The sequence below is a fragment of the Chaetura pelagica genome, unplaced genomic scaffold (genome assembly GCF_000747805.2).
Source record: "Chaetura pelagica isolate M959 unplaced genomic scaffold, ChaPel_1.0 scaffold425, whole genome shotgun sequence".
Taxonomy (NCBI): domain Eukaryota; kingdom Metazoa; phylum Chordata; class Aves; order Apodiformes; family Apodidae; genus Chaetura; species Chaetura pelagica.
In genome coordinates this window covers 3,144,088-3,161,447 of record NW_009953205.1, presented here as the reverse complement: position 1 = coordinate 3,161,447, position 17,360 = coordinate 3,144,088, and the positions used below count along the sequence as shown (strand labels likewise).

Below are 17,360 nucleotides of genomic sequence, written 5' to 3'. Positions count from 1 at the left end.
TAGAATTTCGAATTTGAAAATTTGCCATGATTGCAAATCTGAACAATCAGGGTAACAATTAAAAAGGAAGGTTTTTGAGACAATTAACACTAAAAAAATAAAACCATGCATCCTGTATATGCCAAAACTCTTACCTTTTGTTTCCAAAAGGATTGAAGAATTCTTTGTTCTTCCTTTTGGTAAGCTACAGCCAGTAGTCTTCAGGTCTTAGCTAAATTACCTTTAGGCAAACATACATGCAGCATAAAGAAGTAAAGGCAGGTGGGACAGTGATCCCCACCCTTGCTCTCTGCAGCTAGGCAGGAGCGTGCTGCACACTGTCAGCTTCCATTCTGGAAATGTACTATTCCCAGCTCAGTGCTGATAGATTGTAGGACTGTCAGCAGTGTTTAACCCCTCTGTGCCAAAGAAAAATGAGAGAATCTGTGGGAAAATGAAAAATTAGACAATAGAATACGAGAAAATAAGTGCTATTTTATGAACTCACTCTTGTTGAGAGATTCTATGGAAAGATATTATTTGTATTTTATATGCAAATATATCACTAGGGATACTGAACTAAATTATGTGAATGGGTACAGAAAAATACTAGCTGCTCCCCTTTGAAGTGTGTTGTTGTTGCTGTGTTATGCTCTTCTCTGTTTGTTTCAAGTCACAAAAGGTAGATTTTCAGATCTAGCCTCCTAGTTGATAAAAAACCCTTTCCAGCTTTTTTTTCCCTGACCTTGTAACTGTCTCCTTCACTCCTCATGCATTTCTAGCATGAGATGGTTGTCACTTGTCTTTTGTTTGTGAGGTTTCCTTGTAGCTCTTGCCGTCTTGAACAACCTGCCTGTGAGTCTCTGTCCTGTCAGTTGTCAGATCTCGTTTGATCACATTTATTTTTGTTTCTTGTATGTCCCTGTTTATTTCAATTAAATTTTATACTGGTATTATCTCATTCTGGGAAGTGTTTTATAGCATACTTGCTATGAAAGATGTGTGACAAAGAACTGCAGTAAAGGACTGTAAATATGGTTAACTTCAGTCAGGATTTTGTAGCTGGCTGCCAAAGCACAAGATGGCTGAAAAGCAGAAATGTCAGCAGTAGCAATTGAAATGTAAATGAAATGCTTAATGTGACCTTTCTGTAAGCGTTTGGTTCTCTTGTTCTTTCTCCTTTTCTCAGCCGTGTACACATCACTGAGGCAACATTAAATCATCTAGGCAAAGCTTATGAAGTAGAAGAAGGGAATGGACACCTGAGAGATCCTTACCTTGAATCCATGAATATCAAAACCTACTTAGTGGTTGATCCAAGGGTATGTGTGTGTTTTAAATATGTATATTTATTAGAATATATACATACATTTAAAGTATATAGGTGTCTGTGATGCATGCACCTTTGAAATTCAGGAGCAGAATAAAATAACGGTATAAGTCATTTCAGTAGCTTGGATTTGGGATTTTAGATCTGAAAGCACATCCTGCTGTTTTATGACATGACTTTTATCATGAAAATAACAAGTATTATGCTGAAACCTCTTACATGGTTCATGTAGACTAAAAATATGTATTTGACTGTGTATTTGCATGAAGTGTCTCCGTCAAAAAATCCAGGGCAAAAAGTGGGATGAAGTAATGAAAGAATACCTGTATGCTGTGTGACCACTTTCAAATAAAATATTCCTTGTAAAATAGCTTCTGACATTTTCCTCACTATCTTAGATGTGAGATCCACCTTCTTTTCAAGGTGGCAAGTCAGCAAATGTTAGTTGTCCCTGAGAGCCTGGTAACTGCCAACACCTGGAGCATTGCTATTTTGAATCAGCATGTGGTTGATGAGTAAAATATTTCAAAAGAAAAAAGAATGAAAATTACAAACTTCTTTTCTTTGGGATCTTTACAGGAAGGAACAGTATAGAGACACTGGTAATTAAACAGAACTCACTCTTGTCTTTGCATGTTTTAAGTACTCAGCACCATAACCCTTACGTGTACACAACACATATTATCAGAATGAGGATCTAAGTCTATTAAAATGTTTCCTGCTCACTTGAAAATACTTGTGAAATGTTAGAGAATAACCAGTCATTTATGTGTTGGTTTATTCTGTAGTTTTAGTTTCCTTTTAGACCCACAAGGCTATTCCTGTATACCCTGTATATACTGCCTGACTCTTCACCTCCAATGCAGGGATGTAATCTAATGTAGACTCTGTAACTTGTGGGATCTTCTCCCAGCCACTATTTTGACATGCCTTGGTTCAGTAATTAGCATCTGTATCACCTGCTGTTGTGCTGACAGCAACGAAATTGTATCCATTCATAAAAGGTCCTGCAATCTCTCATATAATCATAAATAAACCAGGAAGTTTGAAAGTTGCAGTGTTACAAGCAAAGACTTGTAGAGGCAGCTCAATCAAATTCATTCTGTCATGATTTGCTTAACCTCATTAATTAAATGAGATAAAGGAGTCAAGGTTGGCTGACACATTGCTGATACCTGCTGATATGCTTAAGAGTCCTGCAAAATAGACTTATTTTATACTTCTGAACCACTCAAGCACACAGAACTTCATTTCTTTGTAATTTCAATCATTTTCTCTTGTCTAAATGACTCTGTTTTTTCTGTTAGTCCAAACAATGCCTATCAAATAATCATCTCCCTAAAACAAGAGTTAATGATGGGCTGAAGATGCGAGCGTCTGTTCGGATGACACGGTATTTAGAGTCCTGGGGAGCAGCCAGGCCCTTTGCCCACCTGAACCACAGAGAAAGCGTGAGCAGTGACTCTTCAAGTTCACAAGGGAAGCAAAGGAAGGTGAGGTTTGAAGTAATGGTTGTGAATGAATAGTATGCTACAGTTGCAAACTGCTTTTTGTGTCTATGGTGTGAATCTTGAAGTCTGACATGGTTTTTGTTGCTCAATTTCTGCCATTGCTCTTGATGGGCAAAGTGTATGCAGGACAAGGAAGGTACCTGCGCAACAACAGTTTTTTGTCAGAACTTAATGGTATTCAGACTCTGCCAATCTCTAGCATGCCATACTCATAGTAAACCTTTCAAACTATCTGGTTTTCCCTGACGTTTTTCCGTCTTGAGATCCTGCTTCCTATGTGTGGTTTTGGAAGAAAGTTAACTTAGCCTAGCCTAAGACTTTAAACATTAAGCAAACCCATTTAACTTCCATCTGCCATTCCCAAAAGCTGAAAGTTGTCCATGTTTTAAGCTGTGCTTCTGGAGGCTCAGGAAGGCTGTAGTACTGTCGACAGATAGCTGTAGCAAATTTTAAATTAAGTATGTCTCCATTCAGGTTTGTGGAAATGATTTCCCGTCTGCTTGCCTCTGCTGATGTTGGTTAGTTCAGTGCATGGAGACAAATAAGAGGGAAGATCTGTTCTATTATTTTCTAAGAAGTTTTTTGGTCCAAAAAATGGTAATTTTTTAAAACAGAAAATGGCTGGAAACAGTTGATTTTGATAAACTTTTCTATTTGACAATGATTCTTGATTTTTGTTTGTGAATAAAAATGTTTTTGGCATTTTCCTGAAGATTAGTTTCAATAGTTGCTTGCCATTTCATGAGTGTGTAACTTATTCTTAATTTCTTATTTGATGCAGGAAATACCTTTGTGTTCCACTGGACGCCAGAGAACTTCAGATAGGTTTGTTAAGTAATTTTTGTTTTTTGAAATATGTGATCCTGTGCTCTTCTTGCAGCTCAGTGTGCTGTAAGGGTGTAATCTTTTCCTGATTAATCGCTGTGTGTAATGCTATTCCTGCATTAGAAAGGCTAAGCTAAATCTTTGGCCTTAAAAAGGCCAAACAGTTTAGCAGACTCTAGCAGGAGCTCCCCCCACCCTCATTGCAGTTTACTGGTCCCTCAGTCACTCAGGCTGCATTTTGCTTTATGGGCTGGAGCAGGATGGGGTGGAGCAGGGAAGTAAGAGACCCCAAAAGCAGTGGAAAGCAAAACACCTCATTGATTGTGTACAGGTATATATTGTAACCACTTGTTCTACCCCAGCTTTTAATTTTCTTACTCATGGATGCTAGATTTGTTTGTAAATAATGTAATACAAAATAAATACAGTTTGACATAATATTACAAGTAAATGTATTTTACAAGATATGTATTTGGTTAGTAGTATTAATGTAGTGTAGTAACAAATTGGCCCTATAAGTAGAGATTCTTGCAGCGGTACCTGTACTACTGAGTTAACCACAAAGATGATTTTTATTTGTGAAACATTCTCTTAGTTTATCAAAATATTGTATTGAAGGATACCTAGTTTGAGTAACTGGAGAAGTGCTTAGTAACCTGAATATGGATGTATGTGTTTATCAGTTTGGAACATTCTTGTTTAATTTTCCCCTGGTAGCTTACCCCACTTGTGTACTGAGAAAGTGTGGGTTTCTGTAGCCATTAGTTGTATCTGAATAGCATGTATGATGTGGACTTCATTTCATTCTCAGAAATTCATCTCAGAAGGGAAGGATAGAGGAAGATATTTATGATGAAATGATGTCAACCATCGAGGGCCTCAGTTCAACTAAGTATGCAGTATTTTATTTTTCTTTGTCTTTTATTTAAGAATAATCTACATTGTCAATCTGAAGTCTAGATATAAAATTTACTTCTCAAAAATGAGAAATTAACAGAATTTTTGTCTTGACTCTTTTGTTTGGTGGGGTTTTTCTCCTTGTTAGTTTTTTACTTATTTTATTCCTGTTTTAATCTGAATGTTCAATGTGGTGTAGTACCATGAAAGAGCAAAATTACTGCTTTTTTTCTTATGACTGTCCAAGGAATGAGTTGAACTGCAGTGTAGGATGGGAGAAGAAGTTAATGTTTCTGTTCTGATTTCAGAAGTGTCAGGAAATGGGGTTCAGTCCTGAACCAAACCTATGTATAAAGTCAAAATACAGTTTTGGGGGTAATAATAGAATTGCTTTAGTGTCTGGTTGACATACGGTAAATGGTCCATCTGCAGCAGGTGGTGCAACTGACATTGTTTGCATTTAGAATAAAACACAAAATACTGTTGGTTGTTGTTGGTTTTGGGTTTTGTTTGGATTTGTTTGTTTGCTTTTAATTTCAAATACAGTATTTAAATTCCTATCAAATGTAAAACATGGAATTTGAGAAAAGAAAACTCTTTAATTTAAATTATAGCAAGCTTGGTATCACTGTACACCAGCTTTTCCTAATAGGGGCCAGATGTTTATTATTTAGAGGAAGTTCTTGGAGGGTGTGAGCCATTGCTAACATCTGCTATTAAACTTGCCTATTTGTAAACATTGTGGAAGGTCTGGGGTTACATATTGCATGTAACTGACAGACACTGCTGTCCATGAGAGTGTTCTGGATCTGCCTGTCAGCTACATAAAAACGTAACTGCTTGTGTGCTATGAGACAAAAAGACCTTGCAGAACTGTCAAATATGTGCACTGCTACCCTGTGTGCTGTGGTGTCTCAACTACAAGGATGATTTTGCATACTCTCCTTGGCCTGTTCCTTACATTTTGTAATGTGTCTCTTTGAAAGCAGTCCGTGGTGTGGCAAATCGGATGACTTCTATGGATTTTCTCTGATTTTTGCTGAACCTGGTCTTGAAAAAGAGGTTGGTAAGAGCGAAACAATCCTTTCTCATCTTTGATTTGCCCATCAGAGCTGCATAAAAATATATTTGAAACTGTTTTCATTGTGAAACTAAATTCTGGATATGCCTGCACATCCAAAGAGGATTTTGGTAACTAATGGAAAGATCTCCTGATTGGTTTGTGTTGGTCAGTCTTCCTTGATAATGCTAATTCTGTAGATGAAAGGAGATTATCTCTAATCTGTGGTTAAATTCTTCTCTTAAGGAGTTTGACAACTTTACTATCTGCATCCATAATGAAAATACTTTGCTTTCTGTGGTTCATTCAAGTTAATTGAAAGTATAATACTGTTATTTGTAAGGGACAGTGTACTTTTTCTGTTTGAACAACTGTTCTTCAATTTACTGTGCTGTGGTGTACTGTGTGCAGCCACTGGGGTGTGTATATCTATACTCTCCAGATTTACATCTGTGTATATCCTTTTTTATGAGGATTTTGACTACCTGCATCTGTCAAGTGCTTCTTTACATACTGGGTCAATTTCTTTCTAGGTTGGAAACTATCATTTAGACTCGGCTGTTTTTCTTGACAGATGTTCAAGTGAATTTTATCTTGTGGTTTTCTTTTGTTGTCTTTCTAGTTCTATGTGGTTTTTTAATAGTACAGTAAAATATACATGCCATCCCAAAATTGTATTAAAATTTAAAACCCCCCTGGAATTATCCTTAAGACTTATCACCCTCTGTGTTTCAGTACCGCACCATTCCTATTCTAAAGCTGAAGAGTTACTTCGTGTGTGCCAGTTTTGTCTTCCTCTGTATATTTCTCATACAGATGTTTATAATGCCAAAGTAAGTGTCAGTATTGTAATAATTTATAACTCAAATGAATGAATCACTAAAGTGAAACTCATGTGCATGAAACTTTTTTTGTCTTTTGGCGTTCCTGAGGGTTTATGTTTAAAAAACACGCACTCCTTAGGACTAATTTACCCCCTAATAAAGGAGTGCGTTCATATTGTTGGCATAAGAGACTAGATATGAGTATGAAAATAAAAGCTAAATATTTCTTTAATGTTGTGTTTGCTTAGTGCACACAGATGATCAGTTAAGAGAGAAATACTATTTTATAAGAATAGTTGGCTGTAAGCACATGGAGTGAGCAATAGAAAAACAGGATTAGCTGGTTAAAACATGCTCATTGATCCTTTCATCTGTAGGGATACAAAAAGGGGACTTCAAGCTCCCTCTCTTACTTTCCAAAAGCAGATGTTTGGTAATTCTGAAGTGCATGGCATATTTGTTTTTCATGGCATAGTGGTTCAGACTTCACTGAGGAGTAGAATATTTTTAATTAATATTTGTGCAACAGAGCAACAGTAACCTGTGCAATGTTATGGTCATCCAGTGCCACTAGAAGAAAAATTCTATTTGAGTTTAGAGAAACACTGTTAGCAAACATTAGTCTGAATTGCGGTTTGAATTTTTTTTTCATTTAACTCTGTTTTGTTTCATGCTTTCTTTTCTGTTTAGAACTGCAAAACTAGGAATTTCCTTTGGCATTGTTGCCATCATCATTGCACTTATTCTGTTTGTGTGCTTTGCTGAGAAATGTGTGGTGAGTTTGTTTTTAAAAATGTTTCCTGTTTTTGAAAGTGCAGAGATGTGATTTGACAACTTGGTCTATCGTTTAGGATGGTGAATTGAACTGTTAATTTTAATAGGAGTTGTAGGAGCCTTGAACTTCAGATTACCAGAAGATTGCATTGCCCGAAACAGACTTTCATGTCTGAAAATTCTCACTGTAATTCAGAATTACTTGGGTGTCAGAGTGGTGATTGTGGTCCCCCAGGAAAACTGCCACAGGAAGAAGTGGTGTCTTAGAGAGCCAGGTTCCAGATGTGTAAAAGGGAAAAGAAAAAAAAAAAAAGTTGCACCCTGTACCAGTACCTGGGATGAATTTCATTTTTAATTTCAAAGGACAGTTAGCATATATGGTGCTTATATGTGTCTATGTATATATATATATATGAGTGGATGGATTTTTATATATGTGTGAATGTCTATGTAGAGAGAAAGAAGTCTGTTTATATGTATGCACATATGGTTTCTACATATGTAAAAACATATAGAGAAAAATAAAAGGTAATTCCAAGACTGCAGTTGCATCAGACTTGAGTTTTAAGCTGGGAGTGTTTTGGTACAGCATCCTTGAATAGTGCTTGGAATCTTTAACACTGTATACTTCACTAGACGTTTTTCTCTGGCAACAAAGAGAGATATGAGCATTGCAAAGAAGAGGACTGCCTGTGATTGGTTTCAATTTAGTAATCTGAAAACGTAGTTCCAAATATAACATTATAGCTCTGTAACTAAAAAATACAACATAGGTTGTCACTGTGTTTTCAGTAATATTTCTCTGCAACTTTTAGTCAGATGGTAATTTCGTATTTTTAAAATGGAAATTAAGAAAATTTTAGCACTCAGCCTCTTTGAAATAAGGAAGCACTAGTTCCATTTTCAGTTGTGGAAAGGAATAGGCATTTAAGCTGAATGACTAGATTCAGAGGTCTAAGTTAAGATTCCAGTTAAGACTCTTGCCACTCTCCTGCAGAGAAAGAAGTATTTTGCATTTAGAGATATTTCTTCCCATGTATCAAAGTGTTATCAATGTTACTGAAGCAAACTGATTTTGTTCACAGAAGTGCTGCTCAGAGCGAGGGCCTCTCCTGCGCCATCTCTGTGCTGTCTCAGAGAAGGTGGAAACAAAGCCTTTCCTCAGGCTTCCCTTGGCAGCCCTCACTATAGGTGCCTTGCTGACCATAGCCATCTTTAATTTGGTAAGTAATCACATTACCTATTTTTCTGGGAACTTCTTGTGACATTCACAGCTTAAGTAACTTATTTGTTTTTATCAAATACCTTGCTTTTTGCTGCTTTTCCTAATGTCTGATTCACAACATGAGGTATTTTACACTAGGATGATGCACATGCTATGTAAAAGCATTAGAAGTTACAATTCTAGAACTAAAAGTTGGTGTGGTAGACTTGAGTCCTGCATATCATCTTTTCTTGCTTTCAAGATGGCATTTATAATCACTATTGATTATGACCATCACCGCTAAGATTGTCTTCTATTTTTTAATACCTGCTAACAACTTCGGTGGTTTGTTTTTGTTTTCTAATAAATCAAGACTACTGAAAAGAGCAAACCTGCAAACTTTACTGGATCAAATTACCTGTGTGCTCCCACTTATGTGAGTATAGTACTGTCTTTTTTTCTAAGGCTAACATGAAATTAGTTTTGGATGTGTGGGGGATATTCAGAGGTCTGGAATACTCATAGATAAAGCTGAAGTCTTGGCTTGTTTTGGTTACTCAGCACCTTTGAAAGGTGCTCTCTCCACTTCTGTAAAGATAGATTCAGCACTTACTAATGACACTGAAGTGTTATTTCTGAGGGTTTCATTTTTTTATCTCTAGTTCCAAAGTAGCTTTCTATTTTGAGATAATCCAGGTGTTTGGGATTGTACTCATCTGGTGATTTTCTATTCTTGCAGTCTATAAATCAGTCTTTTGGAAACACAATTCAGTCCTGCATCGAGGAAACTGTAAGTAATGAATGCATGTTACTTTAAAACCCAGATCTTTTAATATTGTCTATATTACTGATAACTAGCAGGTTCTGTTGCTGTATAAAACAGTGTTGTTTAAGTATCCAACAGCACAGAAGTTCTTCCTGAAATCAAGATGTTTCAGCAGCTGTTGCTGTGCTGAATACAGAATGGTTCAGCAATTTTTGTGAAAGTTTAGATTTAGAAGTAGATCTAAAACTCTGACGAAAAAGCAGCAGAACAGGATGCTGGTTGTGTTCAATTCTGAGAGACAAAAGCTGTGCTTGCAAGTGTCCCAGCAACGTATTCTGATACAGTGAAAGGGATTAAGTGGCCACACAGACCTGTCAGTGTTCTGTATGTAGTGGTTTCTTTTCTAGAGGTTTTGCTTCAGAGTTGTGGCAGTGAGTGTTCATTACAGTAGGTGATGCCATAGACTCAATACCTTCAGAATAACAGAGTTGGTATAATACGTGACAATATGGACCCTGATCCTGGGTTACCCTGTTAGTTGTTCTGGTTTCATTCACTTCAGCAGAAACATAAACTGCTTAGCTGAGCATCTCCCAGTCTGTGGTAAGTGTGTGCTATTATGGGCGAAAAACTGTGCTTAGTACAGAAAGAGAAATAAACTCTTGAGGAGCAGAAGCTGAGTTGTTTGTAGGCTAAAGTATGCTAGCTCAGCATCTTAGTGCCTATGGCTGCAGGGAGCAAATCTGTCTGTGCAGTGCACTTTGTACCCTCCAACAGTTGTAATGCTCCGAGCTGCATGCTGACCTTGGACACCATGCGTGAATTGTGATTCCTCTAGGAGATTTCAGTAATTCCATTGGATAATGGTCCTAGCTTGACAATGCTTTTTAGCATCTAAGTTCTTATGAAAGACCTCTGTCTAAGGTTGGAGACATGTCATGGACTTCACACGTTGCAGGCAGGGGAGATAGGGAGGTGGTACTTGCTTAAGGTTATGAAGGGAGAGCACTGTCAAAAAAAGGACCAGAATGCTGGGGCTCCTGGTTCAGAACCTGTTTACTGGACTGTGAACCTACTTTAGGTTAGTCTTGAACTTTAAATAAATAATTGCTTAAGTTAATAGACTTCAGAAGATAACTTCTCCACACGCTTCATTTTTTGTCACTTATGTTGGTCTGAGGCTTTTTGTTTAAATCTTTTTGTTTCTCTTTAACAAGAAAGCAAATGGAAAAGGTATGAAGTTCAGCCTTTAGTGCAATTAAAAATAAATCTAAGTGTATTTAGCAAGTGATCATAATTTCTTCTTTTGAAATTATAATTATCATGAACTTAGAGCATTTGCCATGATTTGAAAGTCTCTTATGCCTTTATAGCCTGAATAATGCAACTTCTCTTTAAATTCTTCTTTTACAGTATTATACTTACTGCTGCATATTGGGGTTCATTGCATGCTCAGTATTTCTTCAAATGAGCTTTGAACTCAAAGTTCTCCTCCTGTCCATTGCTGTGACTGTATACCTCATCATTTTTAATACCCTTCACCACAGAAACTCCTACAGCAACAGTACCAGGTGCAGTGACAAGTTTTTTTTGTAATTGACAATATTTTTTCTTTAAAGGAGATGTTAGATTTTTGTACACTATTGGAATATTGAAATACCAAAGTCATGTAAGTAGAGACATTACAAACCTTTCTCTAAAGATAATGACACAGAAATTTAATTAGATCTTTTAATAAATAAAAAAATTAAAAAGAAAGCCTATATTTTCTGAAGAATTCTGTAATAGGGCTTCTAAGATCTCTGGAAGCTTAACTTACTTTAAAGACTAAGGGCTAGAATCTTAATCTTATAATGAGGTTAATCTTGTGTTAAACAATGAAGAAAAGACTTGCTAGAAATCTGATGCTCAAGCTGTGCTTGCAAGACCTTGCTAGTCAGTAGGATAGTGACTCTTTTATTACCTACTTCACTAACTGTGCATATTTTGAAAAGTAACAGCAATTTACCTGATCTATTTGAGGAAACTGTTAAAATACTTAGGATAAATAATATATGGAAGTTTTACTATTAGTTTGTAAGTCTGTTTCTTAGATTACCAATATAGTCTCATAGCTGAAGATTAGGTTAAATTTATTCTGGAAAGACTAACTATGAGCTGTCAGCCCTGCTTAAAAAAGCCTAAATGAGCTCTTAATTTAGCTTCTTAATGCCAGATTATTCATATAATGTGAATACAGTTCGATGCATTTGTGAAAATTAATAAATGTAAGAGAGGCTGATCTGTGACATGAAATACAGATGGCATCCAGATTCATATGAAGCTATATCACGTGTGATTCAGTGGCTGTCTTTGTTTAGGCAGTTCAGGTTTTTATTTGTCACCACCTTTCCTTCCACAAATCAGACAGTTTCTTTTTCTACAACAAGATTTTGTTGGCTGTGTTTTTGGGGGGCACTGTGGGGAGGAAATCTGCAACTCTGCAATGGAAGTTAAGATGGCTTCATTAAGATTGGCTTCATTAAGCCAAGTTTACTTGAATATTTCACTACAATAGCCTCTTGACAAGATTTCAGCACCTATTTTTTCATCCACTTAAACATAATTTCTGTACTGAACTGATGATAATCCTTTTTCATTGTTAGGATAGGCCCTATTACCAGGCAGCCACTGGCACAAAGGAGCAATGGCATTGGTGGTATATATCTGAATAAAGACACCCCCTTCCTTGAGGCTCTTCTTCCCCTCCCAACCCTTAATCATGTGGATTTTCTGAAAGGATACAAATGACTTTGATTTGCTTTCTTGTTTTCAGGTTTTTCATCAGAGAGCCAAGGATAATGACTAACTTATATCTGGTTCTGTTTTACATAACCCTAATTTTACTTGCAAAACAGGTATGCATTTAAAAAGCAATACATTATTTCTTTTACTTGCAGCAAGTTGATTTAAATAAAATTAAAACTATTGATCACTGAAATTCTAATAGTATATATTTTATCTTTTTATATTCTTCTACTTAGTTTGTAGATAATGTACTTACCTGTACTTAGTTACAAATAATACAAAACATTTTCATGTGAAAGGGTGAAAACTTTTTTATCATTTTTAAGTGTTTGCATTACAGAAGTTAGAACTTTCAAATTCTTCCAGTTTGGATCTCTCTGTATTTATATGTCGATATTAATGCTAAATCAAGGCAGTAATTCAAGATAAATAATACCCATCTTATTAAAATGTCATTTTGGTAAATACACCTGATGGCACCCAAATGGCATTCATACATACTGACCAATATGTGTTTTTCAGACCTTCATTCTTAAAGCTCATTTTTCCTAACTGTATAGGCTCAAAAGGCCTTGAAGAAACTTTATTGCTACTGCACTTTTTAAAATAAATTGACCAATATATTCCAGTGAGATACTATATAGGTTTAATTTCTCAGATTTGGTCCCTTTGCAGATTGACTATTACTGTCGACTGGATTGTCTGTGGAAGAATAAATTTAAAAAAGAACATGAACAGTTTGAAACAATGGAGAATGTTAACAGGCTTTTGCTGGAAAATGTGCTTCCAGCCCATGTTGCTGCCTATTTCATTGGTGAAAAACGAAATGAGGTATGTTTAATCTTTGGTATGTGTAGGACAGTAAATTGGATTGCTGTGACATACAGAATGTCATGTTAGCAAGCACACAGAGACTACACTCTTTGCCTCTTGTTTGTTTCCCAAGATCCTTGTAAACCCAGCAACCTGCTATCCAGATGGCCTCAAAAAAATGAGAACCCTTAGTGTCAGTCACTGAAGTCTGTTTCAGAATTGGTAGTTAGGCTTCAGGACACAGTTTGAGTTTGGCAAATATTTAAAAAGGATTTACTGCTTTCCCAAGACCATATTTTACCAGAGAAGATAGGCCTGCTTTTTAAAGAAGTGGAGGAACAGATTGTATCTCCTTGGTAACAACCCCAGTGGGAAGTTCATCCTACTCTGCCAGCATGTCATCAGAATAAATATTGCTGATTTCACAGCTGTGGTGTCATAAGACTGACACTGTCCAGAATAGATGAGAATCTTTAAGATGCATAGATCTCTCAGCATTTCCTTAGGCAAATCAACTGCATTTATGTTTCTGATAGAGATGCCCACTGTAAAGTACTGTAATTGACTTCATAGGAAAACTGTAATTCAATTACTGGTTGCAAACAACAATCAAAGTTTTGAATACCTGAGGTCGAAGGTGACTGCTGGCAATGTGTGAATACCTTGTTTTCCTGCAGGACTGGTATCATCAATCTTATGACTGTGTCTGTGTCATGTTTGCATCGGTACCAGATTTTAAGGTGTTTTACACTGAGTGTGATGTCAATAAAGAAGGCCTGGAATGCCTGCGGCTGTTAAATGAAATCATTGCTGATTTTGATGAGGTAATTTAGCTTCTGGCTAAAATTGATTGAATCATGTATTTACTGCAAAATAAAATGTTTCACTTGATCTGTGAGCATTGGAGGGGAGAAAAAGGCTGTTATCCTGAACTAATAATCTGAGTTCAGCTTCGCAGTCTTGAAAGATATATTCCCATCTCATGGGGCTTTTCAATTACATAATCTAATGCATTACTAGTATGGTTTGAAAGTTCTGAAATTCAGTACTTTATTTCAGTATTACAGCACTCTGTTTCTCATATGAGCAGGTAGAGCAAAACTGTGAAACTAATCCTCAGAACTTTTTTATCTAACCCTCTTATAATTGGTAGTATTCCCAGAGATGTTTAATGCTTATTGTAGACACTGAAATATGGTATTCAATTCTCAAGTTTCTATTTTCCTTCCCTTCAAACAGCTGTTGTTAAAACCTAAATTTAGTGGTGTTGAAAAAATAAAGACCATTGGAAGCACTTACATGGCAGCAGCTGGTCTCAGTGTCACACCAGGCCAAGAGACCCACCAGGTAGGTCTCTGCCTTCAGCATTCTAGTGTCTGTAGGTGCATTTCAAAGGAACAGAATGTAATGAGAGAGGAAAGAAAGTAAATCACCAAGAGTGACTTACTAACATGTGAAAAAAGATTATAGAAATTACTTGTCTTGTGTTGAATTCACTATTTATTTCCTAGTTCCTTTTTTTTTTTTTTCCTTAGGCAGGTTTTAAGTCTGTAACCTCAGCATGATTTAATCTTTGTTTCCAGTAACTTAACATTTCTAGATGTGTAACAGAATAGCTCTAATAATATGGAAGGCAAAGAGTGGATGCTAAACAAAAGGCCATCTCAGAACTGGACAGTAAGCATTTTGTGATACTGGAGAACTGTTACAAAAAGAGAATCCTCAGGTGCCACATTGGACCTGAATCAGAACCCAGAAGAATTAAAACAGATTCCTGTACTCAGGCTGACCTTCACTATAGCAGGTCCTGTATGGCATTAGGACACGTGTATGTAATATACACAAAGCATGTAAAATTAAATCTGAAATCCTAAAAGACAGACATAAATTACTTTAAAAACTCCATCCTTCTTGTCACCTCCAAGCCATTCCAATTGAATTTAATGTGTTTTTCTAAATCCATTTGGAATGTTTATTGAACTATGCAATTCTGCACGGTTACAAGGATTAGTGGTCTTATCCTTATAAATACATACTTTAATCACTAACAGTACTTGTTTGGAATAGTAGCCTGACACAGCCTTCTATGTTGTAATTTGATCACTAATGTGGTATGAATTGCATAGGATAAGGAACGACAGCATGCTCATATTGGGATTATGGTGGAATATGGGATTGCCTTGATGAATAAACTGGATGGCATCAACCGACATTCCTTTAACAATTTCCGCCTCCGCATTGGTAAGTTCAGATTGGGAAGAATGTGAACTGTGCACCTCCATAAATATTAAAAATGAGGTAGGATGATTTAGGCAAATTGCTGAGGGCTGTGGAGCCCTTCCTAATGCTGAGCACAGTATTTGGATTATTATAAAATGTTGAATAGCTGAAGGGAGTGTTGCCTGTGCCAGCTTTTTAGATAGGCCAGGCTCCTCCTTGAGTGGACTTTTCTAAGCGCTGGAGGGAGCAATACTAGGACTGCAGCTTGATGAGTTTGGAGAAAATTATAGGTGTGGATGAAAAGGGAGGTACCCTGTTATTAACTGTTTACCAAAGACACTGTTGTCATTAGGCAAATATTTATTTTTTTTATGTTAAAAGGAGAAAAGGAAGAATCTTGCTTTGGCATGAACTTTCCCATAGCTCTTTCTCAGACTTCCCATTTTATAATGAACGACTCACTTCTCATCTCCTGAGCCTCAGTACTGATGTTTATAAAGCAGTGGTAATACTGATTGCAGGAGATGTTTTGCAGAGTTCAGTGCTGGTTTTGTTCCCCTGGAGCTCATGACTTATGGCTATTAAGGAAGGTAGATATCACAGCCTTTTCTACGTCAGTAATGACATGTGCGTTTGTTTATACTAAGGGATAAATCATGGCCCTGTGATTGCTGGTGTGATTGGTGCCCGGAAACCTCAGTATGATATTTGGGGCAACACTGTCAATGTTGCCAGCCGAATGGAGAGCACGGGGGAACTTGGAAAAATCCAGGTAAACACATCAGCCTTGGAATGTCTGAGGAATTATTTCTAATAGGTTATGAAATTTTTTACAATGTGAATACTCAGAATAATTTCACAAGTGTTTCTCATTCTTTTCACACAATGCACCTCCATAAATATTAAAAATGAGGTAGGATGATTTAGGCAAATTGCTGAGGGCTGTGGAGCCCTTCCTAATGCTGAGCACAGTATTTGGATTATTATAAAATGTTGAATAGCTGAAGGGAGTGTTGCCTGTGCCAGCTTTTTAGATAGGCCAGGCTCCTCCTTGAGTGGACTTTTCTAAGCGCTGGAGGGAGCAATACTAGGACTGCAGCTTGATGAGTTTGGAGAAAATTATAGGTGTGGATGAAAAGGGAGGTACCCTGTTATTAACTGTTTACCAAAGACACTGTTGTCATTAGGCAAATATTTATTTTTTTTATGTTAAAAGGAGAAAAGGAAGAATCTTGCTTTGGCATGAACTTTCCCATAGCTCTTTCTCAGACTTCCCATTTTATAATGAACGACTCACTTCTCATCTCCTGAGCCTCAGTACTGATGTTTATAAAGCAGTGGTAATACTGATTGCAGGAGATGTTTTGCAGAGTTCAGTGCTGGTTTTGTTCCCCTGGAGCTCATGACTTATGGCTATTAAGGAAGGTAGATATCACAGCCTTTTCTACGTCAGTAATGACATGTGCGTTTGTTTATACTAAGGGATAAATCATGGCCCTGTGATTGCTGGTGTGATTGGTGCCCGGAAACCTCAGTATGATATTTGGGGCAACACTGTCAATGTTGCCAGCCGAATGGAGAGCACGGGGGAACTTGGAAAAATCCAGGTAAACACATCAGCCTTGGAATGTCTGAGGAATTATTTCTAATAGGTTATGAAATTTTTTACAATGTGAATACTCAGAATAATTTCACAAGTGTTTCTCATTCTTTTCACACAAAGGTCACAGAAGAAACGAGTAAAATACTACAGGAGTTGGGATATTCGTGTGAATGTAGGGGGCTCATTAATGTCAAAGGCAAAGGAGAGCTGAGGACTTACTTTGTTTGCACCGAGACTGCCAAATTCCAAGGTATGGGACTGAACTGAGGCTATGGTGAAGTTAATCAAAATAGACTTAGAACTGCCTCCCTTCTGTGAAGATGTTCAATTTTCCCTCCTTATGTGAAGGACTTTATTCTAAAAACATACATATACAACTCCTATTTCTTCTACATCTCAAGATAAGAGAATTACTTTTTTTTTTTTAAAGAAGTTCTGAAAAGTTCCCAGAAGACACAAAACCTCCAGTCTGAAAAAAACTACCTTTTCCGGAAAAAAATGGAGGATTTACCTGGAATTGCCCTAAAGCATCTTCCGTTAGCTCCTTTTCTTACCTGCACTGTGGGAGTCTTAACAGCTCCAGAAACAACAAATGTGGATGCACTGTAGAACTTGTCACAGTGTTAAAACATTCCACTGCCTCCTCCTTTGCCACACACCTGCTTACAGTATTGCACTTGTCATGACATGGGAGCTGGTGCTCTGTGCACTGCATATCCTGCTCTTAATGCTAAACAGGCTTCACTGCAGAAGAGCTGAATAATGGA

General features: G+C 36.9%; 1 protein-coding gene across 1 annotated transcript in view; it reads left to right on the top strand.

Moving 5' to 3' along the window:
* The window catches only part of ADCY7 (adenylate cyclase 7), a 28,039-nt gene extending 11,179 nt beyond the window's left edge, over window positions 1-16,860 (top strand). Inside the window, exons 9-26 of the mRNA XM_009997451.1 lie at window positions 1,169-1,301; window positions 2,617-2,802; window positions 3,602-3,645; window positions 4,457-4,537; window positions 5,532-5,604; window positions 6,338-6,435; window positions 7,117-7,201; window positions 8,286-8,423; window positions 8,778-8,840; window positions 9,144-9,194; window positions 10,584-10,741; window positions 11,986-12,067; window positions 12,633-12,788; window positions 13,448-13,594; window positions 14,010-14,117; window positions 14,897-15,011; window positions 15,638-15,762; window positions 16,714-16,860. Coding sequence (XP_009995753.1) covers window positions 1,169-1,301; window positions 2,617-2,802; window positions 3,602-3,645; window positions 4,457-4,537; window positions 5,532-5,604; window positions 6,338-6,435; window positions 7,117-7,201; window positions 8,286-8,423; window positions 8,778-8,840; window positions 9,144-9,194; window positions 10,584-10,741; window positions 11,986-12,067; window positions 12,633-12,788; window positions 13,448-13,594; window positions 14,010-14,117; window positions 14,897-15,011; window positions 15,638-15,762; window positions 16,714-16,860 — 1,990 coding nt within the window. The remainder of the gene's footprint in view (window positions 1-1,168; window positions 1,302-2,616; window positions 2,803-3,601; window positions 3,646-4,456; window positions 4,538-5,531; window positions 5,605-6,337; window positions 6,436-7,116; window positions 7,202-8,285; window positions 8,424-8,777; window positions 8,841-9,143; window positions 9,195-10,583; window positions 10,742-11,985; window positions 12,068-12,632; window positions 12,789-13,447; window positions 13,595-14,009; window positions 14,118-14,896; window positions 15,012-15,637; window positions 15,763-16,713) is intronic.
* The last annotated feature ends 500 nt before the right edge of the window (window positions 16,861-17,360 follow it).